General features: G+C 34.3%; 1 protein-coding gene across 1 annotated transcript in view; it reads left to right on the top strand.

The window, feature by feature from the left end:
• DOCK2 (dedicator of cytokinesis 2) overlaps positions 1 to 18,640 on the top strand; it is a 192,208-nt gene extending 173,568 nt beyond the window's left edge. The window contains exons 43-52 of the mRNA XM_084535549.1: positions 844 to 928; positions 2,514 to 2,600; positions 4,013 to 4,189; positions 5,480 to 5,563; positions 9,105 to 9,242; positions 10,753 to 10,880; positions 12,691 to 12,871; positions 15,112 to 15,232; positions 16,291 to 16,433; positions 17,806 to 18,640. Of these exons, the coding sequence (XP_084391675.1) occupies positions 844 to 928; positions 2,514 to 2,600; positions 4,013 to 4,189; positions 5,480 to 5,563; positions 9,105 to 9,242; positions 10,753 to 10,880; positions 12,691 to 12,871; positions 15,112 to 15,232; positions 16,291 to 16,433; positions 17,806 to 17,880 (1,219 nt within the window). The 3' untranslated portion in view covers positions 17,881 to 18,640. The remainder of the gene's footprint in view (positions 1 to 843; positions 929 to 2,513; positions 2,601 to 4,012; positions 4,190 to 5,479; positions 5,564 to 9,104; positions 9,243 to 10,752; positions 10,881 to 12,690; positions 12,872 to 15,111; positions 15,233 to 16,290; positions 16,434 to 17,805) is intronic.
• The last annotated feature ends 260 nt before the right edge of the window (positions 18,641 to 18,900 follow it).

Here is an 18,900-nt window from a genome sequence, read left to right as displayed (position 1 = left end):
GTGCAAAATTAACTTTTATTTGACATTGCTTTAAACAGAACATAAAAACTGTAAATCAGAGAGAGATTACTTTATGTGGGCAACAGAATACTTAGTCAAAACTGTATCCAGTGCTGAAGAGTGAGTGGTTATGAGTCCTGTTGATGCTCACAGTGATTGAGATGATTCATTAACTAAATAGAAAAAAAACATAACATGAATTTGCAAGAGATTTCTTTATATCGATTCTCCCTCTGCAAGTGTTTATATACATTTTCTTATCTGTCACAAGAAATGATTAATTATGGCTTTAGGTATTTAGTTTATTGAATAGCTATTGTTCTGCATTGATAGCTGAAATGTTAGAAGTGATTAAATTGATTGGAAATGGGACATGGCTGAAAAAACATGTGTTTCAGTACAAGTGAGTCTCTGTTGACTCAATTATTTTTTAAAAAGTATACTCCTTTTAAGTGGTACTGTAAAGCAGACAAGCAGTGAGCCTGCCACAGTAATAGTACAAGAAAGTAAAAATCTTTTATAGACCTTCTTCTACTGTGTCTAATACCGATCTGGAAGTTTTAGCATTTTTTGTTCCTGGAAATTGCACCCAGTCACAAGTTGAAACATACTTAAAAAGTTGTGCGTACTGACCCTGGTTTATAGATACAGACAAAGTGGTTGTCTCCTGAATTTTCAGTAGTGTTTTATTTATTTATTTATTTTTATTTTTATTTTCTGGAGCATTAAATTTCCTTTCAATTAAAAACTCAACTGATTCAAGATGAAATGTTTCACTGTGATAACAGGAGACATAAACTTATTAATTCTGTATTTTACAATAGTCTTTTTTAAATCTTTCAGTTTTTATAAGTCCAACAATGTCCACCGGTTCCACTATTCAAGACCTGTCAGAAAAGGATCTGTTGACCCTGAAAATGAATTTGCTGTAAGTAAGCAAATGACACATTTCTGTTAGATATGACTGACTGAATTCTGATCTAGATCTTCTCTTAGTCTGAGATTGCTCATTACAGAACCTGTATCTTTACGGTCTGGTTCAAAAATGATTAAAAACCAGATTCCTCTGCTTCAGTGCTATTCCTATGTACTTGGTGGTATATCACTGTTTCATGTGCAAGTAAGCATCATATAAGTATATTCAACATATTTGCATTAAGCAGTAACATTTTCAGGTACTGATTTTCATTATGAAACAAGATAACATGTAAGTAAATACCAAATGGTTTGCCTCTTGTAGTTTACAATGCTTGTCAGCTCCCAACTTGACATGAAGTGGTGTGTTGTCTGCTTTCATTAGTCCTGTGAAATCTTTATAAACCAGAGTGCTGCCTATATCATTTTTATTCCCACACATAATGTTGTAATGTTGAGAAATAGTCTTTATTGTTCAAATAGTCTAGGAATTCTGCAACACCATAAATTACTTTTCAGTGTCATGCATAAAAAATGTGGTATGTTTCTGTATTTTAGGTTAGCAAGTGTTTAAAAGAAATCAGATATTTTTTAGTTTATGAAAACATACCATCTGATCTTTATGGCTAAGGCTGTCCTCAATGGGAACAGCAATTTATTTCAAAAGTATTTAAAGAAGAAAAAAAAAGAAAAAAAATCATGCTGACCATAATGTCAGCAAAATAATGACTAAATTTCACATAACAAGCTTCTTATGCACCATTAAGTGTTTCAAATGCCAGATCTACACTGACATCTGACCTTTGCACTTTATTATCAAGATTCATGATGCACATTGGCTTTGTTTCTGGACTGGAGAGTTCAGAAACCAAGTATATGTAGTCCTTGAAATTGTTTTACAAATAATTAAATGGTGACTGTCTTCATTGTTAATGATGGTAAATAGTATTCAGACTTCCTTCAGATACATGGAAATTGGGTAGAATATGTGGAATCGGAGTACATTTTCATTGCATTCATTATTACACTTCTCACTACTGGCAGCTGAAGTATAAGTATATATATTACATCATATAAGTATATATATTACATCAGCTGATACCACTACAATAAGAAGCAGTAGGACAAATGAACTAGTGGCATTTTAAAATACCAACATGTAGTCTTGTTCAGAAGGAATGGTAAGGAGTAAGAATGCTGGCAAATTGTTATAGGGCAATTTCTGCTTTTAATTGCAGAAATACTTTTTGAAAGTAGAGGGAGACAGTATCTGGGTAGAGAATGTAAGAGTAGGTCATTTGGTCATTTAGCCGCAGACATTCAACCTGTAATGGCAAAGGAATGGATACTAAATTCAATGTTCAAGGGTAATTTTCTATTTTCTCTGCTTTGTGCAGGCGTAGTGCATGAGGATGACCTTATCTGAAATCAGAAAATGATTTGTTCAAATACCTATGCTGGATTCATTTTTGCAGTCTTTTTATGCAAAAATAAATATGCATATGTTTTCCATCTTCACCCTTACATTTCAGAAGATAGAAAAGATTGAAGTTTTAAATCCTGAAGTATCATTTTCTCCTTTATATCTTTTTTAATAGTCTATGTGGATTGAGAGAACATCATTTGTTATAGCGTACAAACTTCCTGGTATTTTACGATGGTTTGAGGTCATCTCCATGTCACAGGTATGTATTAGCATACTAAGAACCTGTAAAACGTGTATATATATGAATCCTCATCTACAGAATAGTTATCAAGTTTATCACACAAAGTAAACATTACTTATTTTTAAACATACAAAGCTGATAGAATTTGTTGACCTGCCTCTTCCAAATTCCTCATTAAAAAAAAAAAATAAAAAGAGAAAGAATCCTGCTTCTCTCACTTAAGCTAACCACCTGACTTTTTTTCCTTCTAATTTCCTTATTTTCTCTCTATTCTTTTACCTGCACTTTTCAATGCAGTTGCTGTCTACTTCCATGCAGAATGATCTGCTGCATGGCACAATCTCCCTTTTCTCCTCAGAACTTTTATTTGAAACACTGTTAGCTTTCTATCTTTATTTCATGCTCTTGCATCGTCTGGTCTTGAACCCCACTATGTTTAGCATCAGAGGTTCATACCCCCATTCTAGTTTGAAGGGTATGAGTGTTAGGGTTTCTTTTGTTTTGTTTTGTTTTTAAGAAAAGTTTAATTTTCCTATTATACTCTTTTATTCTTTTACTCTTGTTATTACACGTCATGGCATGTTACAAATAAGCTGCTTGGATCAAAAGACTTTGTCATTTGCCTGGGTTGTGTCTTGTAGCATTATAGATGCAACATCATTCTCTGAGTTTAAATCAGCCACTGAATGAGCGAAGGCTCAGGCACTTCATTTGCATGTTCTACAATGTGCCTAACTCATCAGAACAGGGAATGGCATACAGATACACCCAAGGATGGATTGCTACTCCTTGCCCTGGCTTCAGCTGGTGCATTCTGTGGGTTTGCCTCTTCACAACATCTCTCCTGCGTGTCAAGCAGCATTTCACAAGCCACAGACACTACAGAGAGGGTGTGCTTCCATGTGCACAAAGACTGTTTACATCTCATTATGGAATATGATAATGGTGGTGTCAAACCAAGCGCTATTACTGGATTTCTGATCCATTTAAGAAAGTACCTAGGAATCATCATTACATAAATATAGCTAAGATACCTTTAATGCAAATTCTATCATAGGACATTGAGATAAAGAGAATTAGGCTTTTGTTCTCTTTCTATGCATTGAAGTGTACAAAATGTTTACAACGTAAATGGCGTAAACAATAGGAGATTATTTGAATCATCTGTCAGAATGAAGTAGCAAATACTAATCTCTGACTTGAAGTTTCTTTGTGTAATGCATTCATGGAATACAGGTAAAATCCAAGTTACAGAAACTACAGAGAAAATGAATTCTTAAAAATGAAAGATTTTAAGTTTCAAGTATACAAATATTTTTTTTCTCAAAAATGATTTAACAAGTCTAAATGTGTATTTGAATTTATCTGGATCAAGTTATTACCTTAAATAAAGATTTACTAAATATTTTTCATCTTTTATTTCTTTATAGACTACAATTAGTCCTTTAGAGAATGCTATTGAGACCATGTCCATGACAAATGAAAAAATTTTGATGATGATTAACCAATACCAGAGTGATGAGAACCTTCCTATTAATCCACTTTCTATGCTTCTGAATGGAATTGTTGATCCAGCTGTAATGGGTGGTTTTGCTAAGTATGAGAAGGTAGGAGTTTTTAAGTCAATGTAAAGGTTATATTCAGATGTTTTATATCCTAATTCTACTTGATCATGATACACTTCTGTCCAAAGTGGCCGTGGAAGCTAGGCTGGGAATATGAAATCCACAAAGACCCTTTTATGCTGATCACACCTGATCAGTAGTCTTTCAAATCAGAAAGTAGCATACATGCAATAAAGGTATTGGGAGAGTAACTGAAGCTCAATATAAATAGCAGTCATGAGGGCTTTCATATATATTTAATATATAAATATATATATAGGGTTTTTATTACATTTTGTAATGAAAAACATCAGACATCAAAAGGTTTGCTCTGGAGTAAATAAATCAAGTTCATCCTGTAGTAGGTCTGTAGGATTTAGATGTAGGTTATCTATTATGTTGTTATCAGTGTTTCTCAGCAATTGCAGCCTTTCTGCAGAGCAGTTTTTGTTAAAAATGAGAACACAAATAAAAACTGCTCTGCCAATGTCTAGAGTAACTGAACTGTAGCAAGTTTGTGCCTAAGGCCAACTTGGTTTAAAAATAATAATAATATAAAAACAATAAAGAAAAAGGAATGTTTAAAAACTCATATTCATTTTGTTTGCATTCTAAATTACTAAGGTTTGGGATGAACTTGAATGTAAGGCTACTCCAAAGCTGTAGAGTGTTATTATTTCTGCCTCTAATTTCCTGATGGAAAGTATGCACTTTGTTCAGCAGGCTTGGCATGTCAAACAGACTGCAGGTTTGCTGAGTGGATGGTATATATGTATGTATGTATACACACCAAATATATATATGCAATAAAAATGATGTGCTCTGGAGGAGTATGACAGGCTGTTAGTCCTAAAGTACCACTTTTGTAAACACACAAACAAATGACTACATGTATGCAACATCTAGCTCTGCTTATGTATGACAGTTCATACTTGATTGTATTAACACTGGCTGATGTTAGTGTAGGGCACCTGAATAAAATGATAATGTAAAATGTGGCACTCCAAATTTATGCTTTTTAGTTTCAGTGCAAGCTTACAAAACAAACAAGAATTTGGTTTCTTGTATTAAGTGTCTCAGGCTGAGAAATGTTGGATAAAGACTGAAAATCTTAACAAAAAAGAACACCCCAGTTCTCAATTAATATATGAAATTATCAGTAGCATTACCGGGCTAAGGAGCATGGATATGTCTCTTTATCTAATAACCAATATTATGGGCACCAGCTGTAGTCACTGGAGCAATCACTGATCTCTTTATCTGATGGAATTAATTCTTTTTTCTCTTTCTAAGGCTTTCTTTACAGAAGAATATATCAGAGACCATCCAGAGGATCAAGAAAAGCTGAATAGACTTAAAGATCTAATTGCTTGGCAGGTAACATCTTACTGGCAGCAGTTATCTGAAGCTTCCTCAGCTTTTTTTTTTTTTTCTTTTCTGTTTTTCAGTTCCCTTGTAGCATCATTTAGATGATTGTGTTGTTTTTCTATACTCAGAGGAAACTTTCTATTGCTTGTTTGTTTGTTTGTTTGTTTTCAGTTTCCCCAAAGTGAGGAGGAACAGAAAAATAAGATTCTGGTTAGAAATTTCCTGTTCTATTCCTTTTCTTTTAGAATATATGTAGTTGTAAAAGGACTTTCTATTTATAATCTTATTTAGGTATGAATAATTTCCCTTAAGAAGGACAAAGGATTTAAACCATCAGTTTTGATGTGCCTAACAGAAAGCGTGTATTCCTTTACAAACCTGCTAAGATCACCGGCAAAACAACATTAACCATAATTCCTTACTGTCTGCTGTAGCATGTATTTGCTGAAGTGTTCTTGGGGATCTAAGCAATCCCATTTTTTTTTTTATTTTTATCTTTATTTTTTAATATGTGCCTAAACTGGAGGAATGGCTCAATTTCAAAATTACATCTTATTTCCTGAAGATTGTTATCATTATACCGTCCTTTAGGAGTTAGCTGAAATGTCATCTGAATCAGAGAAATTATCCATACATCTCCTTATGGCCTGGGGAAAGCAGTAGGCCAGAAAAGTACTTGAACTTACTATTTAGAACGGTTTACCAAAAGCCATGTGTAGCAGGCTACATTAGTGATTAAAATAATCAACATTTCAAAACTCAGGTGTGTATTCAACTGAAGTCAAAAGGACTTCATGAACTGATGGGAAAACAAGGATTTTTAAACATCATAAATTGTCTTTGTAAATATATCTTTCTTAGAGATGACTGTGTCTTTTGTGTTTTTTGTTGTTGTTGCTTGTTTGTGGATTAGTTTGTTTGTTTGTTTTACATTAGGAATCTTAAGGAATGCTAGTTGCTTACAGGATTTACTTAAACTCAGTGACCATTCACGACTCATGCTACACATCTTTTATGTGACACACAGCATGGAAGACCATTAGTAAATATTTGTTAAGCTATATCTCCAGAGGAAAGTGGAATATTCTGTCTATACTAGCAGCACCAAGGTTGTTTCTTGTTTTATTTTTAGTGTACATACGATAAGCCAACCAACCTGCAGAGCCCTTTTATCCTTGAAGAGAAAAATGCACCTGCAGGAGGTAGTAGCAGGAAAAAAATGTTTTTTTTTTTTTTTGCTGAGATTCAAAGGAAAAAGGCTCTTCTCATTGTCCTAAACATTTGTTATGATAAGACAGGGTAGAAAAACCTGCTCTCAGAAATCATCAGCTCTATTTGCATTATCTAGTCCAAACAGAAATTATTGGCAACGATATATAGCAAAATAAATGACTGTTAGAGACTTGAATTTTTGCACATTTGTAGTTTGTGAAGAAATCTCTATGAGGTCTTCTGAAATGTAAATGATTTAAATGAGAAAGAAGAATCGTTTACTGTTTAAATTAATGTGTACAGCAACTGCTCTATCCAAGTATAATAAAGTGATCTCTCTTTCATGAGGCATTTAATGAAATAATATGAGTTGATATGATATTTTGCTATCAGAAGTGTCTGGTCCAACAGATTAATTAAATCTGGACTTACCTATCTTCCATATCTCTTATCTAAACTCATTTTAAAAAAATCCTTCTTGCTGTTTTAATCTGATGCCATCTTAATAAAAGGGTACATTATCTCAGTTTTCATGGACCAAAATGAGCAAGAATTAACAATTTATTCCTCTTTCAGAAATGAAGCTTTCAAATAGTTTTAATTGAAAGTTTTTTTTCTGTTTTGTGGTGTTTCTTCCTGTCTCATTTTGATTCAGCTTGGAAATTTCTTTGAGTCACCAACCTTAACAGCTTTTTTCTGTATTGTTGCCCAACTCTGACTCTGTATAGTGTCACTTTCTGACCATCAGAAGTACTAAGTGGATGCTGTACCATGTGTGGCATTAGAACTAATATAGTTATTTGGTTCTGTCCCCATAAATCCTTTTAAAGGGGACAAACAGATCTGTCTGTAATAGATCTGCTTTAATACCATGTTTTTAAAATGTATATTGAATTGAACTACCAAAAAATATGATAATGTCAATGGAAAGTGATGTATACAATATTAATTGTATTTATATGGTCAGAACACAAAAAGTAAGTATAGAATCTAAGTGGATTAAAAAAAAAAAAAAAAAAAAAAGCATTACTGGGAAATAGCTAAAAGTCTGTAGTAAAGCAGTTAGAAAAGGGTAGCCACATCTGTTGAACAAATCTCATAAATCATCATCTTCAAAGACTGAAGAATAATGAAATGCCTTTATATTTTAAAGAGAAACACCATGAAGTTTCTCTTTGTGACCACACATTATTATTTAAACAGCCTGTAGAAGTGTGTCATCATCTTTGGAGATAAGTTTTGTTTTGTTTGTTTTTAATTGATATTATTACACTAATACAATAGCAAATATAATAGTAGCAATATAAAAGCAAAGAAAGGAATTGTAGGGAAGAGGGGCTAGAAAGTAGTATTGCTATCATATTTGCTTCATTGTAAATTTTTGTTTGTTTGTTTGTTTTGTATTTGGTAAGAAAGCTATTCCTTCTGGCAAAGTTGAAGGATTTTTAAGAAATTCAAGTGCAAGGAATTATTTGATGAACTGATACAAAGATACCTTTTTCTAAATGTCTTTAGTCATGTATTTTCCTCCAAGGCAGTTGGTAAGTTGTTCTTTTGAATCTAGTAGGAGGAGCCAGAGATCTTAACCCCTCTGGTGACCTCTCACTGACCCCATCCTGGAAATAAGGAAGGCACAGGCATAAAGTGGAGAAAAGCCAGCTTGGTTAGTGATGACTGCCTCTGGTCATGGCTTGAGTTGTTCGTTTTTTGTACTGAAGCATTATCTTAATGATTTTTTTCTTTATGTGTGGGGAATGGAAGGGAAGTCTGCAGAGTAAATTCAAAGAGAAAGGAAGAGGTCATCTCTTAGTAACCATGCATTAACATGCTAAATTGCTGTAGTAATTGTAGAAGTGATCATATGCTTAAGCCCCAAGTAAATTGATTCAAATTTTACCCAGTCACTCTTTTATTCTAAAGAGAAGAATTTGAAATGACTTGCCTGGAGTCCAGTTGGATATTTTGCATCCTTACCATATTTCTAGTAAACTACGGCGTGCATCTTCATAAGCAGGTAGTCTACAGGTTTTTTGCTTTTTTAAAATTCACATGGTGTGTTTATCTCAAACAATTAACACAAAATGCATAGGAGAGAAAAAGCAATCACTATAGCTGAGCAAGCCCACTTTTCGGCTCGTACTGATTTGCCTCTTTGCTGGTAAAAAATTCTGTGGAATGTTTTTGCTCCCGATCATCTCATTTTCAGCTGACAAATCTATCCATCAATAACAGTAACAGTTTGGTAGTTGATTTAGCAGATACTTAAAATGCAGTTACAGGGGTTGTCAGAGCCAGTTTAATATTCTCTCTTGTTTTCTTCTATTTTCACCTCTTCAAGATACCTTTCCTTGGGGCCGGAATTAAAATTCATGAAAGAAGAGTTTCCGATAATCTTCGCCCTTTCCATGACCGAATGGAGGAATGTTTCAAGCATTTAAAAGTTAAAGTGGAAAAACAATATGGAGCAAGAGAATTGGTATTGCTGTCCTTTTATTTTTTATTTTTTCCTACTCCTGTGCTTTCTCTACTTAATATATATCTTGTTCTTTCCTAACCAAATGCGCATACACTTTTGTTGCTTGTGGGTTTACTTGTAATCTGAAAGTAATGGGACCTGAGTTTCATAGTCAGAGAGTTGATTAATTCTCTAACCTGTCAAGTATTCCTCGTTTGGAAGATTTGGAGTATTGTATTATTTCCATTAAAAATGCAATTCTTTTCTGTTTTATAAGGAAGCAAATTCTTATATAAATTCTTATAAAAGCAAATTCTCATGTTTCTCCACTTTGTCATTTTTGTTAGAAGCTTAGAGCATTGATGTGCAATTGGTCTTGCTGTGTTAGCCACTTCCAGCTGCGTTGTAAAGTAAAATCTATGATGTATATAAAACTAAAAATATTAGTTGAGACCAAGCTGAAATGTATGGGAATTGAAGGATAGCTTCACAGAGCCTTTAGACAATTTTTGAATAAAAATCTACCTGAGCTTGTGCAGGCTAGCACAAAGGATATTTTTGGCTGTTTTTCTGTGACACCATTTGCATTGGAAATTATTTTAGTGTTGTCTTTAACATTGATTATTTCATAAGGGAATGTATGTATTCTTTTAAAGGGGAGAATAATAGCAAGTTTCTAATTTAAATTATGGGTACTGTGCTGTGTTACACACCTATATGATGTGAATTGCAAATATTTTTTCTGTACATTCTCGTTATTTTCAGTCTCATGTCACCAACAACAGAGGTTGTAATCCACAATTAGCAATCTTGCTTAATGCTTGTACCCTTCATCACTCTTTTTGGGATCAGCAATTAGGAAAGAATTTTGCAGGAGCAGAGAACACACTTTCTTTGTGAATCTTTCTTTTATTAAAATCTCTACTTCTACTCCCCAACATTTTCAACATTCTAGCTTTTTTTTTTTTTTTTTAATATATCTTTTAAATTTAATCCTGGAGATTTTTCCTGAAGTGGTCTATGAACAACACTAGGGGTGCAGTACCTGTTGCACTCCCTTTGAATATTCTTTAATTCATGGTACATTGCAGTAGAATATGTTCTGGCACGATTAGTGTCCTTCAAGCAAGGACAAAATAAAGCTATTTGGCCAAGCAAGTGCTCTAAAGTGCTCTCAAATGCTTGCTGTAGGTCTGTTCAGAAGTAGATCAGCAGACACTGTTTAATACTTTTTTTCAGACACAAAGTTAATTATGTAAATTGTAGTTTATTTAGCTTATCATATCTTATTTATTATTATTTAGCTTATCACTTACCATAGCTTAGCTTATCACTTATCATAGCATTTGAGAGGTCTTTAGGCTAAGAGTAAGAGTTTATCCAGAGAGAGGGAATAATCACAATCGCAATAACTTCAACTATGCCAAATGTTTTCAACACATCTGTGCTATCTTTAAAACCTAGAGAAAAAGGATGGAACATGGTTCACACAAACGTGTTTGATAAAATGTTTATCCTTCCTATTTTATAGCCAGATTTTGATGACAAGAGAGTAGGACGTCCAAGATCAATGCTGAGATCCTATCGTCAGTTGTCAGTTATTTCACTGACTTCCATGAATTCAGACTGCAGTACTCCAAACAAAATTGCTTCGGAAAGGTTGGTTACAAACATAATTTTCTTTCAGTCCTGTTTTTTAGCCAGTTTTAGGGGATGAAACTTAAAAGATTTATAAGAAACATAAAATTAAAAAGCATTCAAGTATAAATCCCACTAGTAGTCTTTTCTGACTATGCCAAAATGATATTTAACTTTGGCTAATATTTCCTCTGGTTTTAAAGATACATTATTTCAACCTTAATAGACAAAATACACTTGATTCTCACTCAAAAAGACATTTCTTTTTCAGGAAACAAATATTTTATAACTTAAATGGGGGTTAGAACTATGTGATCTTTAAGGTCCCTTCCAACCCAAGCCCTTCCATGGTTCTATAATGACAATTTGAAAAACACAAATATCTGGGTTCTTTTGCCTCTTTGAATCAGTACAGCTTTTAACTTGCTATCTTCTTTTTGTGAAAATTGGAGAAGAGGGAAGCCTTTACAAGCTTAAAAGTGAAGAGGTAGAACTTTTTAGTAAAGCCTGTCATCGTTAAAATGTTTTGCCTAATATGCTTTCTTAACTGCAGCTCTAGGGTGAGGGCTTTATAGACAGAGAGAACAGTTGTAGGTGTGTTCATTTAGCTTTTTCATCTAAAAGTTAACTGCTTAATAAATTATCCTTTGGGCACATAAAGCCTTTTTCAGAAACAAAGCAGATATAAAATTAATCCCGCTGAGCAGTGCTTGATTATGATTTTTGTAAAATCTGTTCTATCTTTTCGAGTAGTTGTTTTTTAAGAAGTAAAAAGTCCAAAGGTGTATGATGCTAACTTGGAAGAGTATCTGCTTAAGGTACCACCATCTTCTTGCATATTTGACTGCCAGTTCAGTGTTTAACACTACTTAATTACATTTTAAATGCTCATAGGTTTTGAGGTTTCTAATACCTTATGAAATTCCCCAGGTGTTCTTCCTACCCTTTGACTTCCACTCAGCAAGGGTGTTGCACACAAATGTGATTTGTCATTTCTGCCACCTCGTGTCCCTAACAAAGCAGGGCACTTCCTGTGATACCATTCAACGACATCTAAGTAGCTAAATCATGCACATATTGTTAATTCACATGATATTAATTATTTTCCAGGATGGGTCAGCAAATTTACCATACTACCTTGTTTTATCGATTTGTAAGTTGTAAAATAATTTGAACCCTATGTGCAATAGGATAATTTCATTAGCAGAGAGGGAGTAAAGCTGTCATCCATTTCCCACTTGTTTTTTCTTAATTAAAGAGTAGCCCAATATTTAAACCCTAAATATTAGAGGAATGGAGGAGGGAGATTTTGTTTTATCAGTAGGTATGTGTATTGCTGTCCAATATGGTGAAATAAATAAGAGGATGCACTTAAAATGTGTGTATAAATAGTATTATTCCTGTTCAACATCCAAAATAGCATGTCTCGCTTTCAGCACCATCATCACCCCACATAAAGCTGCCGTATGAGCTCTGACCCTGTTTAGTTTAGGAGTCCTTGAGTTAATGCACACATCTTCAAAGAGAAATTTGCACTTAATATTTAACAATCTTTGTAATATTTTAAGACATTGTAATACCTCCTGAGGGCATCTTATTAGCAACTACAGTTGCCAGCTGAAACATATCATATACTTTCTGCCAGTGTGTGCAAGGTTGCATTGAAAGTCAAAAGGGATGACCTGCATTAATTGAGGGTGAATCAGAAGTTCAAAAGACTGTAGAAAAAAGAGTATGGAAAATGGGGAAATGATGTCAGAATACCAGTGGCTTTTAAAATATTATTCAGCAACTTTTCTTTTTTTTTTTTTCTTTTCTTTTGCTCCTGCAGCTTTGATCTGGAAGTAGTGCTACCAAAGCCAGTAAAATCAGAATCAGAGGAGAATGGTCTACAAATTAATCCTCACCCTGAAGTTAAGATGAGGAGGTCCAAAAAAAGAACAAAAAGAAGCAGTGTGGTGTTTGCTGATGAGAAGACAGCACCTGATATTTCTATCTCTGATATGAAATGTGTATGTTACTGGTTTAGACTTGTATTTTATAATCCATAAAAAGAGGACATTAATCACTCACTTAGCAAAAAATATATATTTCACATAGAACTCTAGCTATCAAAAAATGAATTATGCAGGATACAAAAGTGATCTGACCTGCCACAAAAGAAATTTGCAGGATACTAAAAAGGGAACAAATCAATGGAAAAATCAGAACATTTCTATGTGCTAAGAATGACAGATAACACAGTGTTGAAGCTGCACAGTTCTGAAGCTTGCTTAACTTAAAATGGAGTACAACATTGGAAGGGTTAAGGTAGCTTTCCTGTGGAGAGGCAATTCACTGTGCTGACATTTCATGGCAGCTCCTTGTAGTCAGGGCTGTTTCAAAAGTGATGAGCCCTGTACTTTTTGTACCTTGTTACGGAACATGCAGCTGTTAGGAAACTGCAAGATTGCAAACAGAGTTCCTTAAATGGTGCCAGAATGAAGTTTGGAAGCACGGGCATCTCTTGCTTTGTAGATCATCTTGAGTGCCTTACATAACTTACACAGTGCATTTATTTATTTATTTATTTTAATGCTTTAGTCCTCAGGAGACTTTTCTTCTTTAAGTGTAAAAAGAAATAATACAATCTGGAAGATGTACTTTTGATAGGCAAGCCCTGCATGAATTAAAATGTCAGGCACTACCAGACTGCTGAATTACATGGAAAAAGAGTGCAAGTCATTTGATCAAAAAATTTTTGGCAGAATCATCAAAGGCAAAGTGAATTGAATAGAAAGCTAAGATTCTTTCAAAGGATGGAGATCTTAAGTCATAACTCTTCTAACTGTTCTAGTAAAGTCTTACCAGAGATGTTGCTTTATCTTTGCATATGAACTTGAAACTGGCAAGCAGTTAAATTCATGCCTGATAAAGTATTTTCTCTTTTTCTTGGTCCAAGATTTCAATGACCCTTAAAAGAATAAAGGGAGGGTGTATTGAAGAAAGAAACTATCCAATGGGTGTGTTCACCTGCCTTTTCTTAAGTTCAGAAAAACATTTGATTCATTGCATAATTGTGTGATTTCACAGTTGAGAAAACTTTGAATGGAGAAGGAAAAGCCTCTGAACTAGTTTATTGGTCTGTCTGGACATTTTCTGGGAAGCACACTACAGCAGGAAAAATGCCCTGCATTAAATATGCCCACAACTTCCCTATTCAGCAAGTATATTTTGTTCAGACTGTAGTCACTAGTTTCAAAAGACAAAATATATGTTCACAAATGATAGTAAATACATATAATGTAACAGGTTTAGGTTCTTAATTGTTTGTTTATGTAATATAAACACATGCATAATTTCTTCATTCTATAGTGAGGAGGCGAGGAAGGTTGGAATTTTTCGTATTTTTTGCTGCTACAAAGCAGAGTGACATACTCCTACTGAAAACAGGCAGCACTAGAAACTTAAAGCTATGTCAGAAGAAAATACTGATCTTTGAACACTGAGCACAGACCTTAATTACTTGTGGAAGAGCAGTGCTCCAAGTAGTATTTGAGTTGAAATATTTTATGTGTCTTAGCTGAGAGAAGCTACAATAAAGCAAACACATTTTCAGAAATGAAGGAAGAATTACTTTGAGCTAGATCCTGCAATCTGCCACATGTCCCTAGTCTTTGAGCTTTGAATTGTAGTGAAACTTGTAGAGGATTGTGATTGTCTCATGCTCTCATACAAGAGAGACAGGAAGCATGCAGGCATGTTTTGAGAAGCAGTAGTATACAAAACCAGGTAGCATCTTTGCCCTTTGATTACATTACGTACAGATCCACCTAACTGTGTATAGTGTTGCAGGATTTATTTATTTATTTATTGCTTCAGGAAAGTAGTGACAAGCCTTGTAACAGCCAAGCTTGCTACTACATTAATTTAATAGAGAAAAATATTTTCAAAACTTATTTTTACCTTGCAAAACACAGTCAGAGCTGGCTGATGACATACCAAAGATGGTAGGAACACCATTCTACACTTCCAGATTACATAATCTCTTTTAGCTACCTTTTTTAGAGTAATGTTTTTTCTATGTCAAATGAGAAGTATTAATCTAACTAGAAATTCCACAAAGAACTAGGATTGGGCACATTCATTTATTTATTTATTTTATATGCTTTTCACAAAACATTATTTTGCCTAGATATTTGTTTTGCATATCTTAGTTCATCATTAAGGGCTTTTCTTATTATTTATTATTATTGTTATTGTTATTAAACAGCTGTCAAGGAAGTATGAGTTCATGAGTGACACCAACCTCTCAGAGCATGTAGTGGCACCTCAGAAGACATCTGTCCTCAAGCAGATGAGCTCTGTCAGTCGTTCTATGCCAACTATTCCGGGTAAGCTGCTTATAGTAAGATGATGAGCATTCTTCATTTCTTGGCTACTTAAGAAAATGTAGCACTGAAGTGTTTGCTCCAAGCAGAAGCAGGTAGCTGTCTCTGTGTGGTTCTGTGGCTCTAAGACAAACACTACAATTTAAGTGTGTGCTGTACACGTGAGGCTGGACTGCTACTATTGCTTGATAACTCTGTGCTGCCTAGTAGTAACATACTGAAAGTCTTATTTCTGGAGCTCTTAATTTTGCTTCCTTTTATAGTGTGAACATTCAACATGCCTTGAAAGAGGCAAGGATTTTTTATCTTCCCTCATCTGAAGGGCCTCGCTTGCAGAAGGAAGGGGTTCTGTAGTCTTCAGTTACAGCTCAGTATGTTAGATACAGAGCATTTCTTTGTTTCAAATCCTTTTGCTTTGGCAGATGAATTTCCCCAAAGGTTGCCCAGTATTAGGAATTTCAATTGATGCTGTTAATATTAGAGAGGAATCTTGTAAGCCTTGCTCACAGCAAGAGGAAGGGGAAATGAAGTAACACAACTGCCCCCTAGAAAGCGTGATAAATGTGTGATAAAGAAGGGAAAACTGTAAGTGAAGGTGGAACTCATTTCTAGGTCAAGGTATACAGAGAAAACGTTGCACGATTTCAGTATCCTTTCCCCCCATCTACTTCCATAGCACATCCAGTTCTCAGCCTGCCCTTCATCTAGCCCTGTTATTGTTCCTATCTTTCCAGATGCCTATAACAGACATTTAGTACAATGCAACAGTAATTTCCTGCCCAGATTGTCATAGCCTGCTGCTTCTTCTTTTTATCTACATGTATTTTTCTTCTTTGAACAAATGTATTGATTTTTTTTTTTCACTGTTCACTTTCAATGTAATGAAGTTTAGTGTTAAAATGGGGAAATTTTTGCTTATTTTTGTATTCTGAGAATAAGATTAGATTGTAAAAGTCTCATTTCTCTCTAGTAATTGCAGTAGTTTATTTCAAATTCTACTTTGTATTGCACTCTATCGTTGTTTTTTTTTTTCTTTTCAACCAATCTGTTTCTGTTCTAAGGATTAACTCTGTCCGTCAGCCCTGTGTCACCTGATGAAACAATTGCATCACATAGGCTGAGTCAGCCAGTGTTTCCTTCCACCTCAGATGGTGACAAGAGAACCGTCAAAAAAAAGAAAGTGAACCAGTTATTTAAAACAATGGTAAGTTCTGACAATGGTAAATTCTGTGTGTTGGGGGGGGGGGGGGGGGGGAGTGTTACCTCTTCAAATATTTTAAGCTATGAAAATCAAGTCGATTTAAAATTCCATAAGACTGTAAGTGAAACTTTTATCTTTTTTTTCCTTACTTCTCTTATCAAAGAGAGGAGTGGAAACTGTGCGTAAGAAACATTTGCCCCTGGCTGTGCTTTCTGGAATAAGAATGTACTTCATACGTTTAACAAAGGCACAGATGTGCAGTTCTGCATCTGTTCCACAAGAGGTCTCATTTGACCTACCGATTTTTTCTGAATTATGTAACACTTATTAGCAAAAGAGGAAAGCAATTATTTCTTCTTCAATTTAATTACATTGGGCAGTTTACACTAGTATCAGAGTAAGATAAGGATAGCATATACAGTAAAACATTCAGAGTGTGAGTTAGTTTCTGGTGTTAGGGATGATCATGAGAAAGTAGAAATTGGCTTACACTGGAGTGTAAATCGTGTTGCTTTAAACAATTGACCTTCTTTCTGTGTAGTAAACTTTTCTTTGGCTTATGTGGAAATTTCAAAAGAAAAATTAAACACCATTGAATTTAAACAACGACAACAAAAATACAGCTATATATCTATTGCTATCTAACTATTCAGTGGAGTTATCAAGATTCAAAAGTTTTACTATTTTTTCAGGTAGTGGAAGGATGAAATTCAATGCAGATGCTGTTATCTACTTACGTGTAGTATCTAAGCATTCTGTGACACTTGTAATATTTTACACATCACCTCTGTGCTGATATTTCATATTTCAAACTTTTCATATTCATCAATTAGTTAGTGGAGTCTTTAAAGAAAAAAAAAAAAAGAGATACCTTTAGGAAGGTTAATCAGCATTTGGGTATTTTCATACTCATATTTTCCTAGTAAGAACAAGAATACTCTTAATTTGAAGCCTGTAGGGTTTCACTTATGTTTGATTTATCAGGTAATGCTCTTTTAAGACTGAGGAGTAACAGCTTTTCAGCATGATCTCATCCACACACATTCAAACCTAAACAGAATATAAAATGGAAAAAATGTCCCATTTCTGAAGTCTGAAAAAGCATTGAATAAATCCACTTAATTCCCTTCTATAGTGCTGCCACTGTATCATTGAAATCACGTGGACAGGTTTAAATACAGATTTATAGTTTTGCAAAGTAGGGAAACAAGTTTAAAATATCCAGGATTTGGTCAATGCCTTTTTCTTTAGTCAGAGGTTAAGGAAAAAATCTAGTAATGAATATAAATATTACTGAAAGCAAAAACATTAATCATATTAACATATGGCACTCAGTTCCTCTCTCTTTTTTTTTTTTTTTTTTTTTTTTTTTCAGCGTATTTCCAAAGTTCTAGAAGATGGAAAGTACTCTGTGGAGCACCATTTCAAATCTCCATCTACAGATCTGTAATTAATTCCTGTAATTAAATGATTAAATGACCACTTTTCAACCAAAAATAATTATATATACATGTATGTATATATCCTACTTTAGACAACTGTCTACTGTAAAGAAAGGCACCGATAACAGGTGACTGAGGGAGAATATAAACAGTATTCAGGGTTCTGATCAGTTATGTGATATAAATACAGGAATAATATTTCAAGCAAATACTCCAGGATGGGTTCACTAGGATATAAAATGAAAGTTTATTGAGCCTGTGGTTATACAAATCATTGTGTGCTCCCTGGTGATAAAACTCACTCCTGGGAAGAAAGATGTTAAAAGGCCATCTGCAGTGCTTGCCGTATAATGTAAGTCCTATCCTGTTCTTTTCAAAGAGCACAGAAGTTATCCTTTTGTGCAGCTTGTGTAGGCACACTCCACTTATCTTTAAACTACTGCTGGCAAGGTTGTCAAGGCAACTGATGGCTCAGCACGAAATAGTCACTTCGAGTGTGCTCTGTGGCCCTAGTTGGATTTACACTCCTTGGGTCCCTCTGCTGTTCCCAACGCACTGCTCTATATCCTCAAATCTTACTCAGGGTGATGTCCATGATTCTGACACCATATGCCCAAGTTATTTTCAGAGTAGCGGGTACTGTATTGAACACATGCAAAAGTTTATTTACACATGTACAAGTTGATTTTATATCCATCAGTATGATAGATACAAGCTGCATTTTTCTACTGTTCATCAATAAAATAATAAAACTTTATTTGCCTTGAACCTTTCTCACTGGAATCTCTAGATGTCATCACATATGTGTTTAATAGCATCTTACTGTCATCAAATGAACTCTAAAAGCCCAAGGCTTCTGCTTTCCAAATAAGTTTTCTGTGTCCCTACAACTTAAGAGGCAGAGTTGGAAGATAATGCCTTATCAGCATGAAGATAGACAGCACAGGTCAGCATCTCATTTTTCTTTAAACCTGCCAGTTATTTCTAAAGGCAAGTATATTGTCCAAAATTAAAAGTTGCCATTTAAA

Source organism: Aythya ferina, assembly GCF_964211825.1.
Source record: "Aythya ferina genome assembly, chromosome: 14".
Classification (NCBI taxonomy): Eukaryota; Metazoa; Chordata; class Aves; order Anseriformes; family Anatidae; genus Aythya; species Aythya ferina.
The sequence above is the reverse complement of the archived record's forward strand: the minus strand, read 5'-3'. Positions and strand labels throughout refer to the sequence as shown.